Source organism: Pocillopora damicornis, chromosome 1 (assembly GCF_964200805.1).
Source record: "Pocillopora damicornis chromosome 1, jaPocDami1.2, whole genome shotgun sequence".
In the NCBI taxonomy this organism is placed as follows: Eukaryota; Metazoa; Cnidaria; class Anthozoa; order Scleractinia; family Pocilloporidae; genus Pocillopora; species Pocillopora damicornis.
In genome coordinates this window covers 41,021,333-41,038,940 of record NC_142670.1, presented here as the reverse complement: position 1 = coordinate 41,038,940, position 17,608 = coordinate 41,021,333, and the positions used below count along the sequence as shown (strand labels likewise).

Genomic DNA, 17,608 nt, shown 5'->3' with positions numbered 1-17,608 from the left:
CCGGCGGAGCTTTCAAATTATTGTTCAATTTTTTGCTGTCAGGGTAGGTGACTGCCTATTTGTCCCTATGACATTACATACCTTTGTATTACTGTAATATTGTGAATGCCGCCACAGTTAAAGTTGGGCATCAAGGACAGTCAAAACATATTTCTCTTTTAAAATATTCTTCTTTATACCCAAAAACGAATTTCCAGAAAGTGTAAAAGGTCTTTTTAGCTTTTATTTTATCCTATTACGTTTCTTTTCCAAAAAAATTTTGGTTCCACAGATTCCGCGGTTTGCTGATCTGCAGTCTTGTGACGCCCGTCTACATTCTGTAGAGCCAAAAGGTCACGGATGTGCATGTATACGGCACCATCAGGCTAAACTGATCAGAGAAAACCAAAAACAAAAAACCAATCAGAGAGAGGGAGGTAGAGGCGCTGGACATTCTGGAGGGCTATATTTTCCATATTTGTGCTAATCCTACGTGCTGCTTGTCCTTAACTTTAATTTCAAAGATATATCATTTTGTTATCTCCATCAAAAGATAACATTAGTTCTTTGCTGCGAAACCCGGTGATTCGCAATGCCCATCTCCTCCCACCACAATTTTATTATCAACAAGCCTTTTTTTGCTGAGGGTAAGAAACTTGGAGTAGAAATATAAGTACTTGATTTGCTTCACTTGGAGAGTACAAATTTTTAATATTTCAAAAATGATTCTAACTTTGGTGAACGGTACAAAACTTGTTAACTTTTGTTTGAAAAATGAGAGCAAACAAGCCGACTATTACCAAGAACAGCTTTTTAAAACAGATGATTGTTCTCCTTATAAATAATTAACTTATTAGAACGTTAAAAGATAGACTCAACTACAGTGTATATTACATCACTGTTTTCCTTTCCGTTAATTCATTATAAATCATTAAAATAAATAAGCATAATGCCTTAGAATGGAACAATCATTTTTTTTTAAAACTGGTTATGACGTTTTCTCTCTCACTCTCATTTGAATAAATTAGTAACACTAGTGTATTCAATTGATTAGACAACTTATGTAATAATTTTGTCAAGTTCTAATAATTAACTCTCCACCAGCAGAAATATTAGAATTTTCCGCAGAATATTTCAGACTAATAAAAATATAAATGCAAATGATCCAGCAAGGTAATTTGATTATACATTACTTGCTAGACACTTTCTATACAACAATTCAGTAAATCTAACAAGGAATAAAACTTTTTGCTAGCTTTTCTACAGGTTAAGGTAATAATCACGAGGTTTAACAATCCACTCTGCATGCGGGTTGACTTTCAGTAAGGCCATCATATTAGTATCATTATCAAGGCAGCGCTCACCTGTCAATCAAATTAGAAACATTCATAAATACAAATAAACAAAATATTTACATCTACACACATATCTATGTGTACTACAGATTAACGCGTGTACAAGGATGGCTAAAACCCCTAAATATGGCTTAAAAAGTCAAATATAAGGTGTTTGTTGAGCCACTTAAAAAACGGACGTGCGTACAAGTAGACACAACAACACAATTTTGCTGAATGTGAAGACTGTCACATGGCATAAAAAACAGACATGCATGCAGTTATCAATTGAAAATAGTTGTCTTAGTCTCAGTTAGTAACTGGCAAACTATTTACAAGTAGAATAATGATTAAACAAGCTAAGAAACTGCATAGTACCAATGTTCCCGCCGGCCTCAAAGAGAAAAAAGTTATCAGACGCATATCTGTTGTTGTTATGAGGGTTGACACAATTGCGATAAGAACTGCTGGATGATGATTCTAAAAATTTGGAGCTTTTATCTGGGCTTTCTGATGGAGATGCTCGCCGACGGAACTTGGAGACAATGTCACCAGCACGCATGAACTCAGTCAGCTGAATTGCCATGAGAACTTTGTTCAGCATTGGTGCCTGCACTCTTATTATGTTGTTTTCATGATCAGACTACGACAAACAAAATTGATTGTTTTAGTTGTTACTAAATATTAACATATCAATCAACTGAAGATGATCCATCTGAGGATAAACGAATCCGAGACAAACAAAAATTAATTACTTGCAGTAAATTTTTTGCCCTGACCCTTTTAGTACACAGCTCTGAGTCTTCATCATCTCTGGAAGAAGTAGCAATCTTCTAAATTGATGTGCTACATGCATGAAGACAGTCTACAGTAGTAATTATTTGATGACACTTACATCCATAGAGACAAGAGGAGAATCTCCTCCAGTTGAGTGTTTCTTCTGAGGAGATCCACCCATTCCCTCACTTCGTGCACGTTTAGCTAATAACTTCTTGACCTGTCAATCACAACAATATATGCTCAAAAAGACATGTAGAACTTTTTGTGGGACTGTTCTTTAATCAGTTAAATTTGATATTCTTCATATGAATTCTTCTCGAATTAACAACCCCTAACTTCAAGCCAACTGTCTCTTAGACACTGAAGTAAAGACACCCACCGCCTTAGCATCTTTGGCTTTCTTGTTCCCTTCAGCTTCGTAGAGATAACGAACCTGCATCACCATGAATCCAGGAATCTGAGCAGAAATGAAACGTGTACAAAAAAAAATTGTTCTACACTATCCAAGTAAATCTATACCAACCTTATTGCTTCTACCCATCTATTCACCTTCTCCTTTGTGATGCCACATACATAGATCAGAGTAAAACTCACCAAACGTTCATGTAATCAGTCTTACTGAACCCCTATATCATTGTTGGGAGGTCAACTCTCTTCCCCCTGGTGTCAGAGGAGACTGTTAAGGACAAGTTTGACTCTTTTCTATATGGACAGTGTCATACTCAACCAATTTACTTCACCTTAGTCCTCAATGAATCATTTTTATGTGTAAAACCAGCTTTTTGAACACAAGAGTAATATGACCATGATTATAACAAATCACCCTATTGGTTTTAGATAACATAACTCACTATTCATACTCACTGAGTAGTAAAGAACTTACTGTCCATAGAATTGCTTGATATTTTATCAACATTCTGACAATGTTGACAGTGCCTTGAGCTTGTTTGATTTCTTGTAAAGATGGCTGAGACTTGTTTGAACAAATGAACAGATTTGGAGCCACAATCATAGCCACACTGTTTAAACCCATTTTGTTATGTTTTTCTTGGGCAACAACTCCACTTAGGAAGTGAACGAGGATCTATAAGAAAAATTTACTTTTCCTGGTTATAAACCTTGTTGAAATACTGTATTCAAGAGACTGCAAACCAAACATCTTCAAGCAACACGAGAACATGTTTACAATAATGTACTGCACTGAGAACACAAACTTCTAAGAGCTTCCTTAACAATTTTCTCTCTACATCAGGCACTATGACTGGTAGTCTTTTTTTTTTTCTGCCTTAAAATTTAACCACTTTGTAAATGCTCATAACTCAACAACTTACTTTTAGACAGTCCCGATGAACTGCAGGCAACAACATAATCAGCAGATTCAATGCCTGAAGCTGTTGTTTTCTATCTGGTATACCTGAAAAAAAATTTAAAATATTGTGAGCCAGATTAGATACATTTTGTATTTGTCAAGCCGCAAATGAAAGGTTTCTCTGTTTCCTATAACCAAGCTCAGTAACTTTTAATATCTCTTGATTGCATCATATTTGACCAGTTTTTGTCAAGGGACAAATCTATTCTTTCACGTAGGATGGCAAAAAAATCTTTTTGGCTTGCACCATAGATGTGAATTAGATTTATGATTTTCATTGTTAATATATCCTTTTGATAGTCTTGATACATCCAGAAACTCTATGAAGACCCTCACATATCTATATACAATCTTATATAATTTGTGCTTTATTTTTACCTAATTTTTTAACTTATATTTTTGTTTTTTGTTGTTGAGCATTTTATACATGAGCTTCCCTGCTCAGAAGATTGGGCAACCACTTCCCACACTATGGACAATAAATAAATTATTGCTTTTACTTAGCCTATAAGTGACATTATGAATCACCACTCACTTTCTACTGATGCAAATGTTGGTTGATATTCTTGAGTTAAAAGAGGAAAAGGAAGTTCCCTGTTAGGATACAATAACAACTTTTGAATTTAATACAAAACGGACACGGAAAAATTTTGAAGGTTATTAGTGAATATTCCTACTTTACCTTAATGAACAGGAATTTTTTTGGCAGGTTTGTTCAAGAGATTTGATGGGATTGTAGTCATACATGATCATTAAAAGTGAAATTTTGAGAAGTAACCATTCAGAATATTTTTGTTAAATTCTGGAATGGAAAGGGAACATCTCCATAACTCAGGGTAATCTAGAACACTAACATTTCAACCACTAAAAACCCCTAACCTCAAGAACTGTTTAAGCAAAGCTGCACAATCATGAGGTCTTCTGTCATCCCATGTAAAGTACCCATCATTGAACTTTTCCTCCACTTCTTCCCTTAGTGCCTGTAAAAAGATCCAGTCATACTTAACTATATGACACAGGTTTTGATGACTGTAAAGCAAATTTAAAAAAAGAAAAGAAGCAGAACAAAAGTCACTAATACCTTAACTCTTCCTGAATTTCCAGGAACTCTCAAGATTCCCTCTTCCTTTAGCCCTGTGAAAAATAATTATTATAGAGATTCATCTACTAATGCAAAGTAATTTAACTGAAAAAATGTCAATTACAACAAGGTTAAGTTGTGATAGCCCTTTAACTGACCATGACAATATGACTTAAGTATACTATAAAAACTCTAAAAAATAATTGAATTACACCACAAGAAACTCAAGGCACATGGCCCTAACATTTAGTTCACAAAAAAAGGAATGCGAACACTCTTCCACCACTTTTGGTGGAGGCCATTCCAAAGTAACGAGGAGGAGATGACACAGTAACAGAGAGTTAATAAGAGTATCAAAATGCAGACATGTCAACATACCTCTTGACTCCAATTGTCTAATGAGCTGAAAGAAATTTAACACCAGCCACATGAAAAACAGAAATAAAGTGCTTCAAATGCAGTTTGAAATTAGATCTGAATATTAACCTTTACAAAGCTAAGAGATCTGTAATCAATTTACCTCAGTAAAAAAGGAAGGAACTACTACTTTTTCATTCTTCAATTTGTCCTCTTGAAGTAGATTCTGTAGTGGCACCCCAAAGATTCCTGATTCTGAGATAACAAATTAGAATTGTTATAATGAATAGTAACAACAATGAGGAGGATTATAATCCAACAAATATTTTGCTTGCATGCAATTGGTTAAAACACATTGCATGACTACATGTCTCCCAACTCAAATTGGGTGATATCCAAGGACATACCCCTACTGATATTCCCAATTTTCAAACCTTACATGTATCCAATATGGAAAAATCTGCTTAAAATTTCACCTAACATAAGATAGCATTGTGTGGTTGTTCAATGTTTTTTCATGTTCATAAATTCATATCAGAGTACGCAGTAAACAGTAAGCTGTTCTTAAACATTTTTCCCCACATGTTAAAAATATTTGAAAGATATTAACCACAATAGCCTCCATATGGTGCAAAAATATGCTTGTATGTTTGTCCTTGAACATTATCTGTTCCTCAAAGCTCACAGTTTTCCTTCAGCTCTTCTGTCAGAAAACTGTTCCCAAATAAATATTCCTACATATTTGCATGCCAAATGGCAGCTATTGTTGCAATACACGGAGTGCAAAGGAATCTACCTTCTGTAGAATTGTAGTGAATCATGACAACTCTAGCTGTTTGTCCGCCTGTCTGTCTCTTTGGCAGAGGTGTACTGATAACAAGGAATCATAACAAATCAAGCCAATTTTTTGTTTCACTGGACAATATTCCATACCTCTAACTCTTCTCCTGACTGGCTTCCGTCTGTGAAGGGCCAGTCCGTGGGAATCAAACAGTGCTGTGAGTTCTATGAGTGACAGGGACCGCACTTTTTCCATATCCTGTAAGGAGATATCTCCTACACTTGTCACACCCAGTTCATCTTTTGTGAGTGTAAAGTTCTGTGTACAGAAATTGTATTGAAAAAATTAGAAGTATGTTTGGTTTGTTTGGTTGAAAGGAATTTGGCTCTGAGTCCATTGCTTCAATTTGTGTTGTTAAAGGGCTCTTCACAAATAAACAAGTTAGTATTCAAATACATTCAACCATGAAAAACCATAAAACTACAACCAAATTAAATTTACTTTACTACTTATTGAAATTCCTTATGTTCTTTTAAAACTATGTGAAAATTTCCTACACAATATGTGCATAGGTTCAATTTATTTTTCAGTGCTTAACACAGTAATTTTAGAAATAAACCTCAGACCTTTGGATTGTGTGCTCCGGCCGATGGGCCTTGTTCACCATAGAGTATCTGTGACTCAGTGGTAGAGTATCGGAGCTCAGAATCCAAAGGTCTGAGGTTTGATTCCACGTGGGGATTCAGAATTTTTTCTTTGTTCTAGGCTTGTGACATGTTTCATAGGCAATACATGGGCACTATTTAGCAAACATAGCAAAAAAATAGTCTGACATAGTAATAATAAAAATAGTAGCAACATAGCTTTTGCATATATCTGGCTCAAAAAGGGTAATTATTCTCAAGACATTGCAGCTACACTTGGCAGACTTTGTATTCCAGATTTATTTGTATCCTTGTATGTAAAAAACATAAAAAAAGCTTACTGGTAATCGTGGAAATTGCGGTTCCCTGAAAGGCTTCTCATTGCAGATTATTTTCCCATTCTGTGCCAACAAATAAAAAAACATGTTCTCTTACATCATTAAGATGCTTGTCAGTCTTATACTAAAACTTCTTTGATGGGTTCCTTAACCTTAGAGGGAGAACAGACAGTACAATATTGTTATCCTTTAATTGAAACTAGAAAAAGCTGTTTGGCCATGCTGTTCAAAGTTAGGGTCTTAGTCATTTTAACTCTTACTGGTTTTCCATGAACCCTGTCTTGAGGAACATCGACTGGAATCTCCTCAGGACAGTCAACAGGAACCTCATGAAAACAGTCTGGGCTGGAATCAGGTGGTAATACACTTAGACCTTTAAGATCAGCATTAATCTCATCCACGCATGACTCTTTGGTTTTTTCGGCAGTGTGGAACAGCTCTTGTTTTGTTGTTCCAGTCAAATAAAATACAGATCCCCCATGGGGATGCTTTACTTGCTGGAATCCTGCAATTTACAGATTAGACCATTAATTTTATACCTGCCTGACTAGAATGTGTCAGGGCTTAAGGACAAACTAATAACTGCTGAGCAGGTTATTATAATGATATAATAAAAGACCATTTTCCATTTTTACACCTGCCTAACTGGAATCTGTGAGGGCTTAGGGAAAAACAAAAGAACGACAGGCAGATTATTTATAAAAATATAACAAAGACCATTTTTATACCTGCCTGACTAGAATGTATCCTGGCTTAGGAAAAAAACTAACGAGTAACATGCAGATTATTTAATAATAATGATAATGTTGACATAACAGGGTTATTTAGGAAACAACTGATCAAACCCAGCAAATTTTGCTCAGAACAGAGTAGAAGAGAAGCAAAGAATTGACACCAAACAAGAATTTGAAACATGGGATACTACACATACCTAATAGTTAGGTAAATCATAAACCTAATTGTGTTATCTCAGAAATTGAGCAGACTTAAAATTAAATGGTAATTTTACTTGGCTGGCATATGCTTTGGTAAGTCTTGTTTGATATCCAGTATGTATTGCCAAACTAGGGGGATAATCATATAAAGAGTTTACCTTTTCGATAGCGAGATTCATCGCTAGATCTTCTCTCAGGAACCACTGCATGTCCTGGATGCAAATGAAGCCCTGTTAACTCTTTACCCTCTATTGGAAATGAAAGCATGCCAGCTGAATGCGAAAGCCTACATGTGGTTTGTGCAAATTCATTGTCCCTTGCTCCATTCTTAAATGATTGTGACTTCTGCACATGTATTCCTTCACTGTAAGACTTTCTGAGCAGTGATGGCCTTGATGTGGTGGGTATCTGCTCTACATTACTGGGCTGCCCGCAAGTTTTTACTGGAAAAATTGTTCTCACATCTGTTGGATAGTTACTGTCGGAATGTTTGGCTGGCTGGGCCACACACACACCTAACTTTCTCTTGGTACTTTGGTTTAAGGTATCTATTCTTTTTCTAACAGCTTCCGCTTGTTTCCTTGTAAGGGAACCAGTGATCTTCTCAAAATCTACATCATTATGATCAATTTCTTTGCTATCTGTTGAAAAAGATTCAATCATTCATACCTTTTACTCCAATTTCCTTATAGTTTAGGAATGTGGAATCACCAATTGAAATAAATGATATGAAATGTACTTAAGAAGCTGAATGATACTTATGGCACAACAGAATTCTGGACTGGTATATAAAAGATTTAAATCTGGTGTTTTTGTTCATTGACCAATGCTGAAAACCACCAAACCTTCAAACCCAGGCCTCCCCAAAATAGGATTGCAAGCAGATAGTCATTTCTTTTCTGAAGCATTCGGGAAAGTACTTTCAAAGTTGTCAAATATCATCAAATATACATTTATAGGGAGGAAAATTCCATTAAATACCATGGCTGTCAGAGAGAAGCAAGCCAGCTTCCATTAAAATTGTTGATACTTAATTATAGGTTTGTAAACCCAGCTATTATTTAGTAATAATATAATAGACTACTGTTTTTTAAAGGAATTACTCTAAGTAAGTCATTGTACATTTTCTTTTTATCTTAGGGGGCCTGATATAACTATTAAACAAATTATACAATATTTTATAGGCAACCAAGCCATCATCATGAGGACCAGAGCCAGGGGTTAGGTTGTCTTGCATTTGAAATAGGGACAACTTGGTTTTTTTTTTAATTACAAGCACTGCTGGGGTAGTCCTTCTGGATAGTCCATTAGGGTAATCCATGGACTGGGGATCAGCATTTTGTCCATCACCAAGACCAGACACCATAGTAGAGAGTCTATAGAATATACAGTATAATGAAATAACAACAGTAATATTCTGCACTGATTTTTCAGCAAATACTAAACTGAAGTTGGTTAATATATACCTCTATATTTCTTTACAATGGTATCAAATCCAGCTTCTTTGAGCCACTGTACTTCCTGTTCACATTCTGTAGATTGGAGAAGACACATATTCTTAAGGATTAGTGATGTGAGAGAAACTTTAAGTAGTAAAATGGATATCTTAGTCTACAATGAAAGTTTAGTTAGTAACAGATTTTACAGTTGTGAGCATTTCCCCAAAAGTTTGCAGACTGCTGACCAGATTTCATTGTTGTATAGCATTTTCAATCCCTAAACAGACACAAAGAGGGACAAATAGCATTAATCATAGCTAAGCATAACAAATTTTAATTATCATAGAGATAATGTAAAAACAGTGAACTTTAATGAATAACTTGCATATGCTATACCTGCCCAAAATTGTCTAACTTGAGGCAGTGTATAGGACCTTTGAAGCAAACTGTGTGTAACACAACATGTCTATTTATTACTCCTTGTCAGTCACATGAATAAAATATTGACTTGAGTTTGTACCTCCTTGAGGTTCTTTAGTGTGTTCATCATCATGATCCTCGTCAGCTACTGGAATCCGACTCTCCTCAATGGCCCTATATTCTGTCCAAAATATGTCATATTCCTGTTGGTCTGGTGGATAACCACTTCGTCCTTTCATGCGCAATGCCATGTCTTCTCAAGACTATGAACTGAAAAAACAGTGTTTCAGTTATCATTAAAGCTGGTTAAGAAAGGTCAGACTCACACTGTCAATTTCTTGTGGCTAAAAGAAATGATTGTGATTTTGCAAAAAAAATTGCACCATGTAATAAACTTAGTGACTGGAGGCTATAGTGTGAACCTGTGCTGTAGCAGTGAGCATTAATTTTCCACCATTACACCTTATACCATATCAGGACAACACAATGCACAAAATAGGTCGAATAATTCTATTGTGCAACAATGCAAAATGACAGCCAAAATTATAGCAACAAGATAACCGCACTAAACAGTCCAAACTTTGATTCATTTGTGTCCTTCAGGCTTAAATTTTTGAGCAAATTAGATATTTTTGTTTGTCCCATAGAAGGCACTTTAAAGGTTTGTTTTTGTTTTCCTTTCAGAAGGTACCCCATGCCATTAACTGGATTCCCAGGTAATGGGTACTTTTAGAAAACTAGAGGCCAAAGTAATGAATCCCACATAATACAAAAAAATATTTTGCTCACTACTTGCATTATACTTTTAACAATCAATTAGTGTGTGTGTGTGTGTGTGTGTGTGTGTGTATTACCTGTAATCAGTAAGATGTGCTTTGTCCCTTGTGACAAGGTGCAAATTTGTAACATGCAGTATGCATTCAGAGTCCTGTTCAGATAAATTATCTTTAACAAGCCACTCAATACAAAGGTGATACACCTTATTTGTTCCCCTTTAAATCTCAAATATTGAGAATGATTCTAAATCCATTCTAAACTCTGCTTTATATCAAGTTTGCATTTTGGTTCACTTAAACATAACTAAGTTTTACTTGTATTAATGTTTGCTTTGCTTTAGCGGTTTTTTTTTTTTCCATTACCAGGTAGATATAACCATGCTGTAAATATTCGTAAAGCAATCATTCTACAAGGATCACTGCACCTCAAGTACATGTAAGTAATTACAAGTTTGTTACGGTATATCGAGTCATTTAACCATTTAAATGATAACAATATAAATGTTTATATTTAAAGACATAGGAAGTAATATTGGATTTGTAAACTTGTTGATCGGGACGCGATCGTAACTACGACAGCAATGAAGTCAAAATAATGAGTTACCAGCGGCACTGAATAATGTTTATAAAGTTTGAACTGATATTAAATAAATTAAATGAAGGTAACATGAACAATCCAAAAATAGGCCAAGTGACAACACTGACATGACAAATGTAAAGATCGGGGAAGTAGTTGCAAATAGAACTAAGAAAGTGCCACGCTGAAATGTTAACTTATCTTAAAATGTCCTTTTTAAAAACAAACGTTTAATTATCAACTTCCGTTAGCTTCAGTTTTACATGCCGAAGAAAAAAGGTGGATTAAGAACATTTCATTTTCATTTACAAAACCTGGACAATAAACGGCCTGCGCCTCTAAAAGTGCAACTTTTTAATATCACCTTTGAGACATAAACAAAGCCAAGCCATTTACAATTCATAAAAGACCACAATTTTGTTTCAGCGATCGTCCTTAACACAAATAAACGCTCTAGAATTAGTTAGATCTTAACGTGGAACACAGAGAAAAATGATCGATAAAGTACGAAGAAAGGAAGCACTTCAAACGAGGGCATGGTGAAATGAACAAGAAACAAATTACAAGCGAATTGCAAGTGCGATAGTAGGTTGCCTTGTTCTCACAAATTTAGCAACTTCCCTTTTCGTCTCACCTTGGTAGCTTTAAAACTCATGACACAACAGTGAAACACTCATCTTCGTTTGATAAAAGCCATCGCCAATCCACAATTATCTAAAGAAAAGAGGAAAAGTTGAACTTTCTTACAATGTAGGCAAGTGACAAATCAACTCCAAAATGGCTTCCGAGTCACGTGATCAACTTTGACCTCCAAACGGCACCCACCCCCAGCCCCCGCTGTAAGTCAGAGGTACACAGATCTTTATCTCTCCTTCTTGGTTCTTGTCAGTTAATCATACGTTATTCTAAATCTACGTTTCAATCAATTGACCTTACTTGAAAACACTCATAATGGTGAAGTTTTTTAGAAAAATACTTCTGTTTTCACTCTTCAAAATGGATTGAAATAGTTTTCCAATGCAATACCCTTTCATGTTGGAAAATAACTGTCTTCAGGTTGATTGACTGAAGTTTCACACTTTGTATGTGGCTACAAGCAAATTATTGGCCTATGAGAGTAAGAGAGCTTAAAATCGAACCCAGTGGATGTGGGCAAATGTGAGTATGGAATTATTGTGGGAAATTGTACCAAATGCTGAAGGAAAGTGCTCAATACATGTGAGTGTAAAGCAAAATACAGTTCAAAATAACTAAAATGAAACGCTGAATTGGTACACTGGTTTGTTTTAGTACAGTCCTAATTTTTTGAATGCAGATCATTCTCACAAGAATCTTGAATACAGACGACTGTCCTGACATTGCATTCCCCCGCAAAATAAAACTTTCAGCCCTGACTTAGCATTCCATCCTTTTACAAACAAAGAGAACAAAACCATCCAAACACACATATTTATATTAATATATCAAACTTATTCCTAATAGCAGTAAGAACAAGGAATCACGTTCCAGATCCCTCACAGCACTAAACCTACATTTTAAATTTTAATTCTTCCAAATTGGTGATCGTCCCTCAAATAACCCACATTAATGTCACTAACTGCATGCAAGCTCAGCCTGTAAACTTTCATATTTGAAGGTTAACTGGTTTTTTCTTTTAATGGGTAATTTTTATCATACATGGTTTTGTTTTATTGTTTGTATGGGTCCTTCGACAGGCTTTTCTAAATTACATTTCAAATTTATAACAGCCTTCTGACACAAGATATCCTGCTGGTTGCATTTACCTCACTGTCCTTTACTGAAATTGTCAGCAGAGTAAAGAACTGTTATAATACTGGTAGTATAATTTTCAATATCATCAGTTGTCTGTAAGTTACTCGCAAGGTACATTGCATTCATTCAGAAATCTCCTCCAATTGCTTCTTGAAGAAGAGGGACAAATTACTACAAGTTTGTCCAGCAATAAGATGACAAATATTGGCAAGACCAGATGGGGAACATCAAAACAGCTAAATGCTCCATATCATGTGATTGATTTCATGATTTCTTGGTCAATCTAAGAATTAAAAAAAGTAAAAAATTGAAATAGTGTGAGTGATATAACCTAACATTTGTGTGGCAACATAGCGAGAAAAACATTAATTATTCCAACCCTTCTTTGCCTTGAACAAACATCTAACAATTTAGCACTTGGTTATGCTAGCCAATCAGGTGTATCAGGACATATATAAGTCAATTATTGCACCCAATGAGTGATCAATAAATGAATCAATTAGACAATCAATAGATTAACCTAGTAGTAAATCTAGGTAGGAATCAATATTATTCCCTAAGGTAAATTCTTTAACCACCAAGAAACAGTTTTTCTGTCTCAAACAGGTCTTAGCTTTAATAAAGATACCTTTTTCTGTTTTTTCAAGTGTTTTATTCTGTGCCAAGCAGCTTTACATGACGATATCAGCTGATATTATAAAACAAAAATGACAGCAGTTAAGTGTTGAACAATTTGAGATAATGAGGAATTATTATTTTGAAATTATTCCCCAAAATTTAATTTCATAAAATAAACTAATGAGCTTAATATAAATAAATAAGTTACATTTATTCTCTTGATCATTATTATTATTTTTATCATAATTATTTCTAGTCCTCCTGACTGAATGACGAACTTTACCCAGCTTGTCACTTACCTTATCATCTCTTCCAACACCATGAGATGTTGCAAGTGTGTACTGCTCCCTGAAAGAGCACATTAAATGAATGAATAAGATTGAAAACGTTCCTTCCAGCTAATTGGTGCACTAAAAGCTAACTAACTAAATGACTGACAGTATAAACTGGCCACCATAATGAGTTGAAAAGCTGACGTTTCAAGTGTTAGCCCTTCGTCAGAGCAATTGGAGGAATTGTGGGTTGTGTGTGGGTTTATATGCAGAATATGGAGCTATGCTATTGGTGGGAATATGGTGACCAAAACACAAGAATAAATTAGTTGAATAAAAAGTGCTCATAGATACCATGAGGATAAGGAGTGCCAATTTAAAAGATAAATTTTTGTTCTAGAGTTTTGCAGCTTTCTAAACTGTCTAGATGTAGGGAAAGGCTGCAAACTGCCATTTTCTGCTAAGAATGATTGGGGAGATTAAAGTGTCCAGTGACTGATGTCCATGCCATTTCTTTCTAAGTTGCAAAGGTGTTCTCAGAATCAGTCACCTACTTGTCTTCCTGTTTTACCAATGTATAACTAGTACTACAAACAGCTGAGAAGGAAAATACTGATTGGATTCCATTCACTCTCACTTCCACCCTCACACCTAGGCTTAGGGTTATAGATTGCACTCATTGCCAAAAGTAATGCAATGGTATAAAGTTATCTTTTAAATCAGCACTCTTAAACCCCACAGTATCAAATGCATTTCATTCAACTAATTTATACTTGTTTTCTCATCACCATACTCCCACCAATAGCATAGCTCCATTTTCTGCATATATACCCATACACAACCCACAACTCCTCCAATCACTCTGACAGAGGGCTAAAGCTCGAAACGTCAGTTTTTAAACTCTTTACAGTGGCTAGTGTACATTATTAGCTCAGTTGATAATACTAAATTACCCATGATTATAACTAGGTGATTTACCATGAAAAAACAAATTACTAAGAACTAGCCAGCAGGTGAGACTAGCCGCATGAAGGCTGTGGTTGCATGGATGACTAACTGACTCTGCATGGCTGTCTGGCTATATAAAATGAAATTTTCAATTTGACTTACCACATAAAAGGCTAATTAAGACAATTTGTTTTTACTTCCTTGTTTAACCTCTGATAACAGAGTATCTTGTTTTATTTTCAAAAACCAGAGTATTATTTTGATGACAAATTTTTAGTGATATACCTTACTATCTTAGCTGCTAGTTTCAGCTGTCCACGTTGTATAAAACTAAATGCAGCAAAGACTTTGCACTGTGCCACAAGAATTGGATTCCCTAATCTCAAGGCCACAAGTAACTGATGTTGAGAGATCTGACCAGCTTTCTCAGACTGTGAAAAAACAAAAAATTTAGAATTTATGACACCAGTAAGAGTTAGCTTGTAAGACCATTATTCCACAGTCACTAATTATTGTACTATTTCCAGTAGTTCAGTGATCATTGATTCACCTGTGAAGTTTACAGCAATCTAGTGATAAATTAATTCTGGGAATCACATTTCAGTCTAGGTACAAACTATCAAAGACACCCAACCAGCTTAGTAATTGAAAATAATTACAACTTCGCTAAAAGTCAAGTGAACATAGAGTGATTGTAGTCAACATCTGCTTCAACTGCCTATAGTCTAAGATCACTCACATATTTACAAAGATGGTCTCCCATTGCAGAATATGCCCCTCCTAAGGTTGACAACCATGCCATCACATCTTGTAACTGCATGAACTCTACAAGGTCAGCTACAAGTCGCTTTGACCTACAAATTCACCATTAATGTGAATGAGTAATGATCCAAAACTTTCAATCAGTAAAATAAATATCTCCTACTATAAAGGTACAATGAGGAGAGAATAACAATACTTCAATGATACACCTACCACCTGAGATCAGGCTCCAGACATAAACGTGCTAAAGGCTGAACACCAATGTTCACCACAATTTTACAAAATGTTGGAATCTTCATCTCGCTTAGCTCTCCTTGTATATTGATTGAACAGGATTCACCAAGATCAATCATGCCATTAAAGGCAGAGGACAGCTGCTCTGCAGCACAGAGAGGAAAATAGGAATAGAAAGCCTTAAGTTATTTCAAACAAGGGAAAAAGAATAATCAAAGTACACTGCAGCCTGAAGTGGAGCTATAGTGAATTGTAGACTGCCCTGACTAAAAATTTTAATATTAACTTATACCATAATTGTAACATTCCTGAGATTGATTAGTAACCACAAATTTGCCTTTATTAGCTGGAAGCTACTGAAACAATCAATTAATTTCCAGTCTTATAAGAAGCACAACCTACAGGCATTTGATTATTATCCAAGCATTGTGGAGTGGGGAATTTGAACCTTGCCTGGTTGAGGTGAGTAATTTGAACCAGAACTATCAAGTCTTTTCAACAGAATAAATGTGTTTTATCTTTTCATATGAAGGTGTTTAAAGGTAAAAGTTCACTTTCCCAAGTAGATGGTTCTGAAGAAAAAGTCTACAAGAAATACACCAATGCTAATCTTGCCTTTTACTAAAAAAATGACTATCAAATCAGGTTCTTTGGTGGGGCATTTGAACACAATTTTGGTGCACAGGGGACAGAACTTCGAATGAACCAATCTTTAAAAGTTCAAATGCCTAGAATTGCTTTGGGGAAGGGGGGGGGAGCCATCTGAACACTACTAGGACAGTCTGTGCATCATGCTTGTAATTTGACAGTTAAAGGGGCAGTTAGCATGAAATGTCTGTGTAAGTGGACAGAACGCATCATGTGTGTGCACTGTTGTCTCGCATTTTGCTACATTAACTTTTGTTTTTTTTTTTATAAAAACATATCACCAATGTCTAGTTCCCTTCCCAAACTTTGTCATAGTTTTGATTAATTGGTATCAGGGCTTTATTTCATCCAATTCTGTCTGTACTTATAAGAGTGATTGACAAAGTGGACTCTTGCTTTGTGGTTGTCTGATTTTGTTAATCACTTGTATAATTACAGACCACATTGGACTTCACTTGATCCTTTTACAATTATAAATTAATGATAAACATGGCACCCAAGCTCATCAAAAAGGCAGCAAAATCCAACTTGCCATAACCATGTCAGCCTAGATGCTGAGGTCACATCATCACGAGAAACCATAATAGTAATGGCACACAGTTTGATGTGATTTGACCTTCTTCTGCCTGTGCTCTGCCTTAGGAAGAGGGATTTTGGAGGAATGAGACCTCTTCTTCAACCCCTCCATAGTACCAGGCTGCCAAAGTTAGAAAGCTGACATCAAGGTCTATCATACCAGATTGGGAATGGATTTTAGGGAAGGTGGGAGAAGAATTTCATGATTCGATTTTAATGTAAACCTCCCCATTGAATGCTTGGTGTTTTCCTTCTTTGAAGTAGATTTGCATCAGTAAATTTTGCGATCATTCAAGTAGTTCATATTTTTTGGGTGTTGTACGTGAAGCAGATTTTGTTAAAAAGAGTAACTCCTAATTTCCTTTCCCACATTGTAGGTACGCTGTGGTATTTATGTGTAAAATCAACGATTGTCAGTTCCCAGTAAAAATCAAAGTTCTCTCACCATTTCTTTCAGTATTACTTCTCAACTGGGAATAAAGCCATGATGATAAATGAACACCAAAGAAACGCGAGGTAGTGATCTGTTGCCAAAGTAACTTGGCAAAGATCGTATCAGCATTCAATATCACTTTTAAACACTGAGCATGTTTCCCTTCACTTTTCTCCACGAGTGAAACACATCTCACGGTCTCTCTTGATCCTCGTTCATGAAATAAGTCAGGGCTGTAATATTTTGTGCAAATAACCACTTTCCCCAGGTTAAAAAACAAGTTATTACTGTTCATTTATATCGTTCAGGCACTTTAGGCCATTACTTCTTTGCATTCGCCAAACTAGGTTCCAGTCCGAAAGCTTCTGGCCCGTCGTAGTAATGCAGAGAATGAAAGATTCCCTTAGGCCGTACAAAACTTAGGAGAGCCTCGAAGAAAACGAGACTTACCCATAGATAGAAATAAATGTGGGTGAAAAACAAAACTTTTACTACTTTGGATGATCGAAATATTCAAATATCATAGTAAATTAA

The 17,608-nt window shown here is 35.6% G+C and overlaps 2 protein-coding genes across 6 annotated transcripts; both read right to left on the bottom strand.

The window, feature by feature from the left end:
- Nucleotides 1–670: 670 nt before the first annotated feature.
- Nucleotides 671–12,735, bottom strand: LOC113667921 (rho GTPase-activating protein 18). 5 transcript variants are annotated; one of them, XM_027183783.2, is made up of 20 exons: nucleotides 12,595–12,735; nucleotides 11,445–11,524; nucleotides 10,312–10,385; nucleotides 9,558–9,727; nucleotides 9,065–9,130; nucleotides 7,757–8,239; nucleotides 6,924–7,168; nucleotides 6,667–6,726; nucleotides 5,834–5,999; nucleotides 5,064–5,155; nucleotides 4,922–4,946; nucleotides 4,544–4,596; nucleotides 4,342–4,442; nucleotides 3,998–4,056; nucleotides 3,425–3,507; nucleotides 2,977–3,177; nucleotides 2,473–2,550; nucleotides 2,209–2,310; nucleotides 1,692–1,956; nucleotides 671–1,343 (listed from the first exon to the last, which is right to left on the bottom strand). In XM_027183783.2, exons 4-20 carry the CDS (start codon nucleotides 9,706–9,708, stop codon nucleotides 1,240–1,242), a joined length of 2,334 nt encoding a protein of 777 aa, XP_027039584.2. In that variant the 5' UTR covers nucleotides 9,709–9,727; nucleotides 10,312–10,385; nucleotides 11,445–11,524; nucleotides 12,595–12,735; the 3' UTR covers nucleotides 671–1,239. The 5 variants fall into 5 exon arrangements, with proteins under 5 accessions (XP_027039584.2, XP_089053822.1, XP_089053835.1 ...); XM_089197696.1 differs by lacking the exon at nucleotides 10,312–10,385; XM_089197709.1 differs by lacking the exon at nucleotides 12,595–12,735 and having other exon boundaries at nucleotides 9,065–9,314; nucleotides 11,445–11,605.
- On the bottom strand, nucleotides 12,440–17,434 carry LOC113667922 (uncharacterized). The gene is made up of 7 exons (XM_027183784.2): nucleotides 17,087–17,434; nucleotides 15,397–15,562; nucleotides 15,161–15,275; nucleotides 14,707–14,852; nucleotides 13,501–13,549; nucleotides 13,212–13,271; nucleotides 12,440–12,866 (listed from the first exon to the last, which is right to left on the bottom strand). Exons 1-7 carry the CDS (start codon nucleotides 17,367–17,369, stop codon nucleotides 12,834–12,836), a joined length of 852 nt encoding a protein of 283 aa, XP_027039585.2. The 5' UTR covers nucleotides 17,370–17,434; the 3' UTR covers nucleotides 12,440–12,833.
- Between the last annotated feature and the right edge of the window lie 174 nt (nucleotides 17,435–17,608).

Bases quoted from the DNA above. Each gene is read 5' to 3' on its own strand.
- LOC113667921 (XM_027183783.2), bottom strand. From the start codon at position 9,708: ATGGCATTGCGCATGAAAGGACGAAGTGGTTATCCACCAGACCAACAG. The intron at 2,311-2,472 runs GTGGGTGTCTTT...TGTGATTGACAG, and splicing joins AAGCCAAAGATGCTAAGGCG to GTCAAGAAGTTATTAGCTAA. The intron at 1,957-2,208 runs GTAAGTGTCATC...TGTTTGTCGTAG, and splicing joins CTCCTCTTGTCTCTATGGAT to TCTGATCATGAAAACAACAT.
- LOC113667922 (XM_027183784.2), bottom strand. From the start codon at position 17,369: ATGAACAGTAATAACTTGTTTTTTAACCTGGGGAAAGTGGTTATTTGC. The intron at 13,550-14,706 runs GTATATCACTAA...GTGCTCTTTCAG, and splicing joins CTAGCAGCTAAGATAGTAAG to GGAGCAGTACACACTTGCAA. The intron at 12,867-13,211 runs GTATCTTTATTA...TTTAATTCTTAG, and splicing joins ACTTGAAAAAACAGAAAAAG to ATTGACCAAGAAATCATGAA.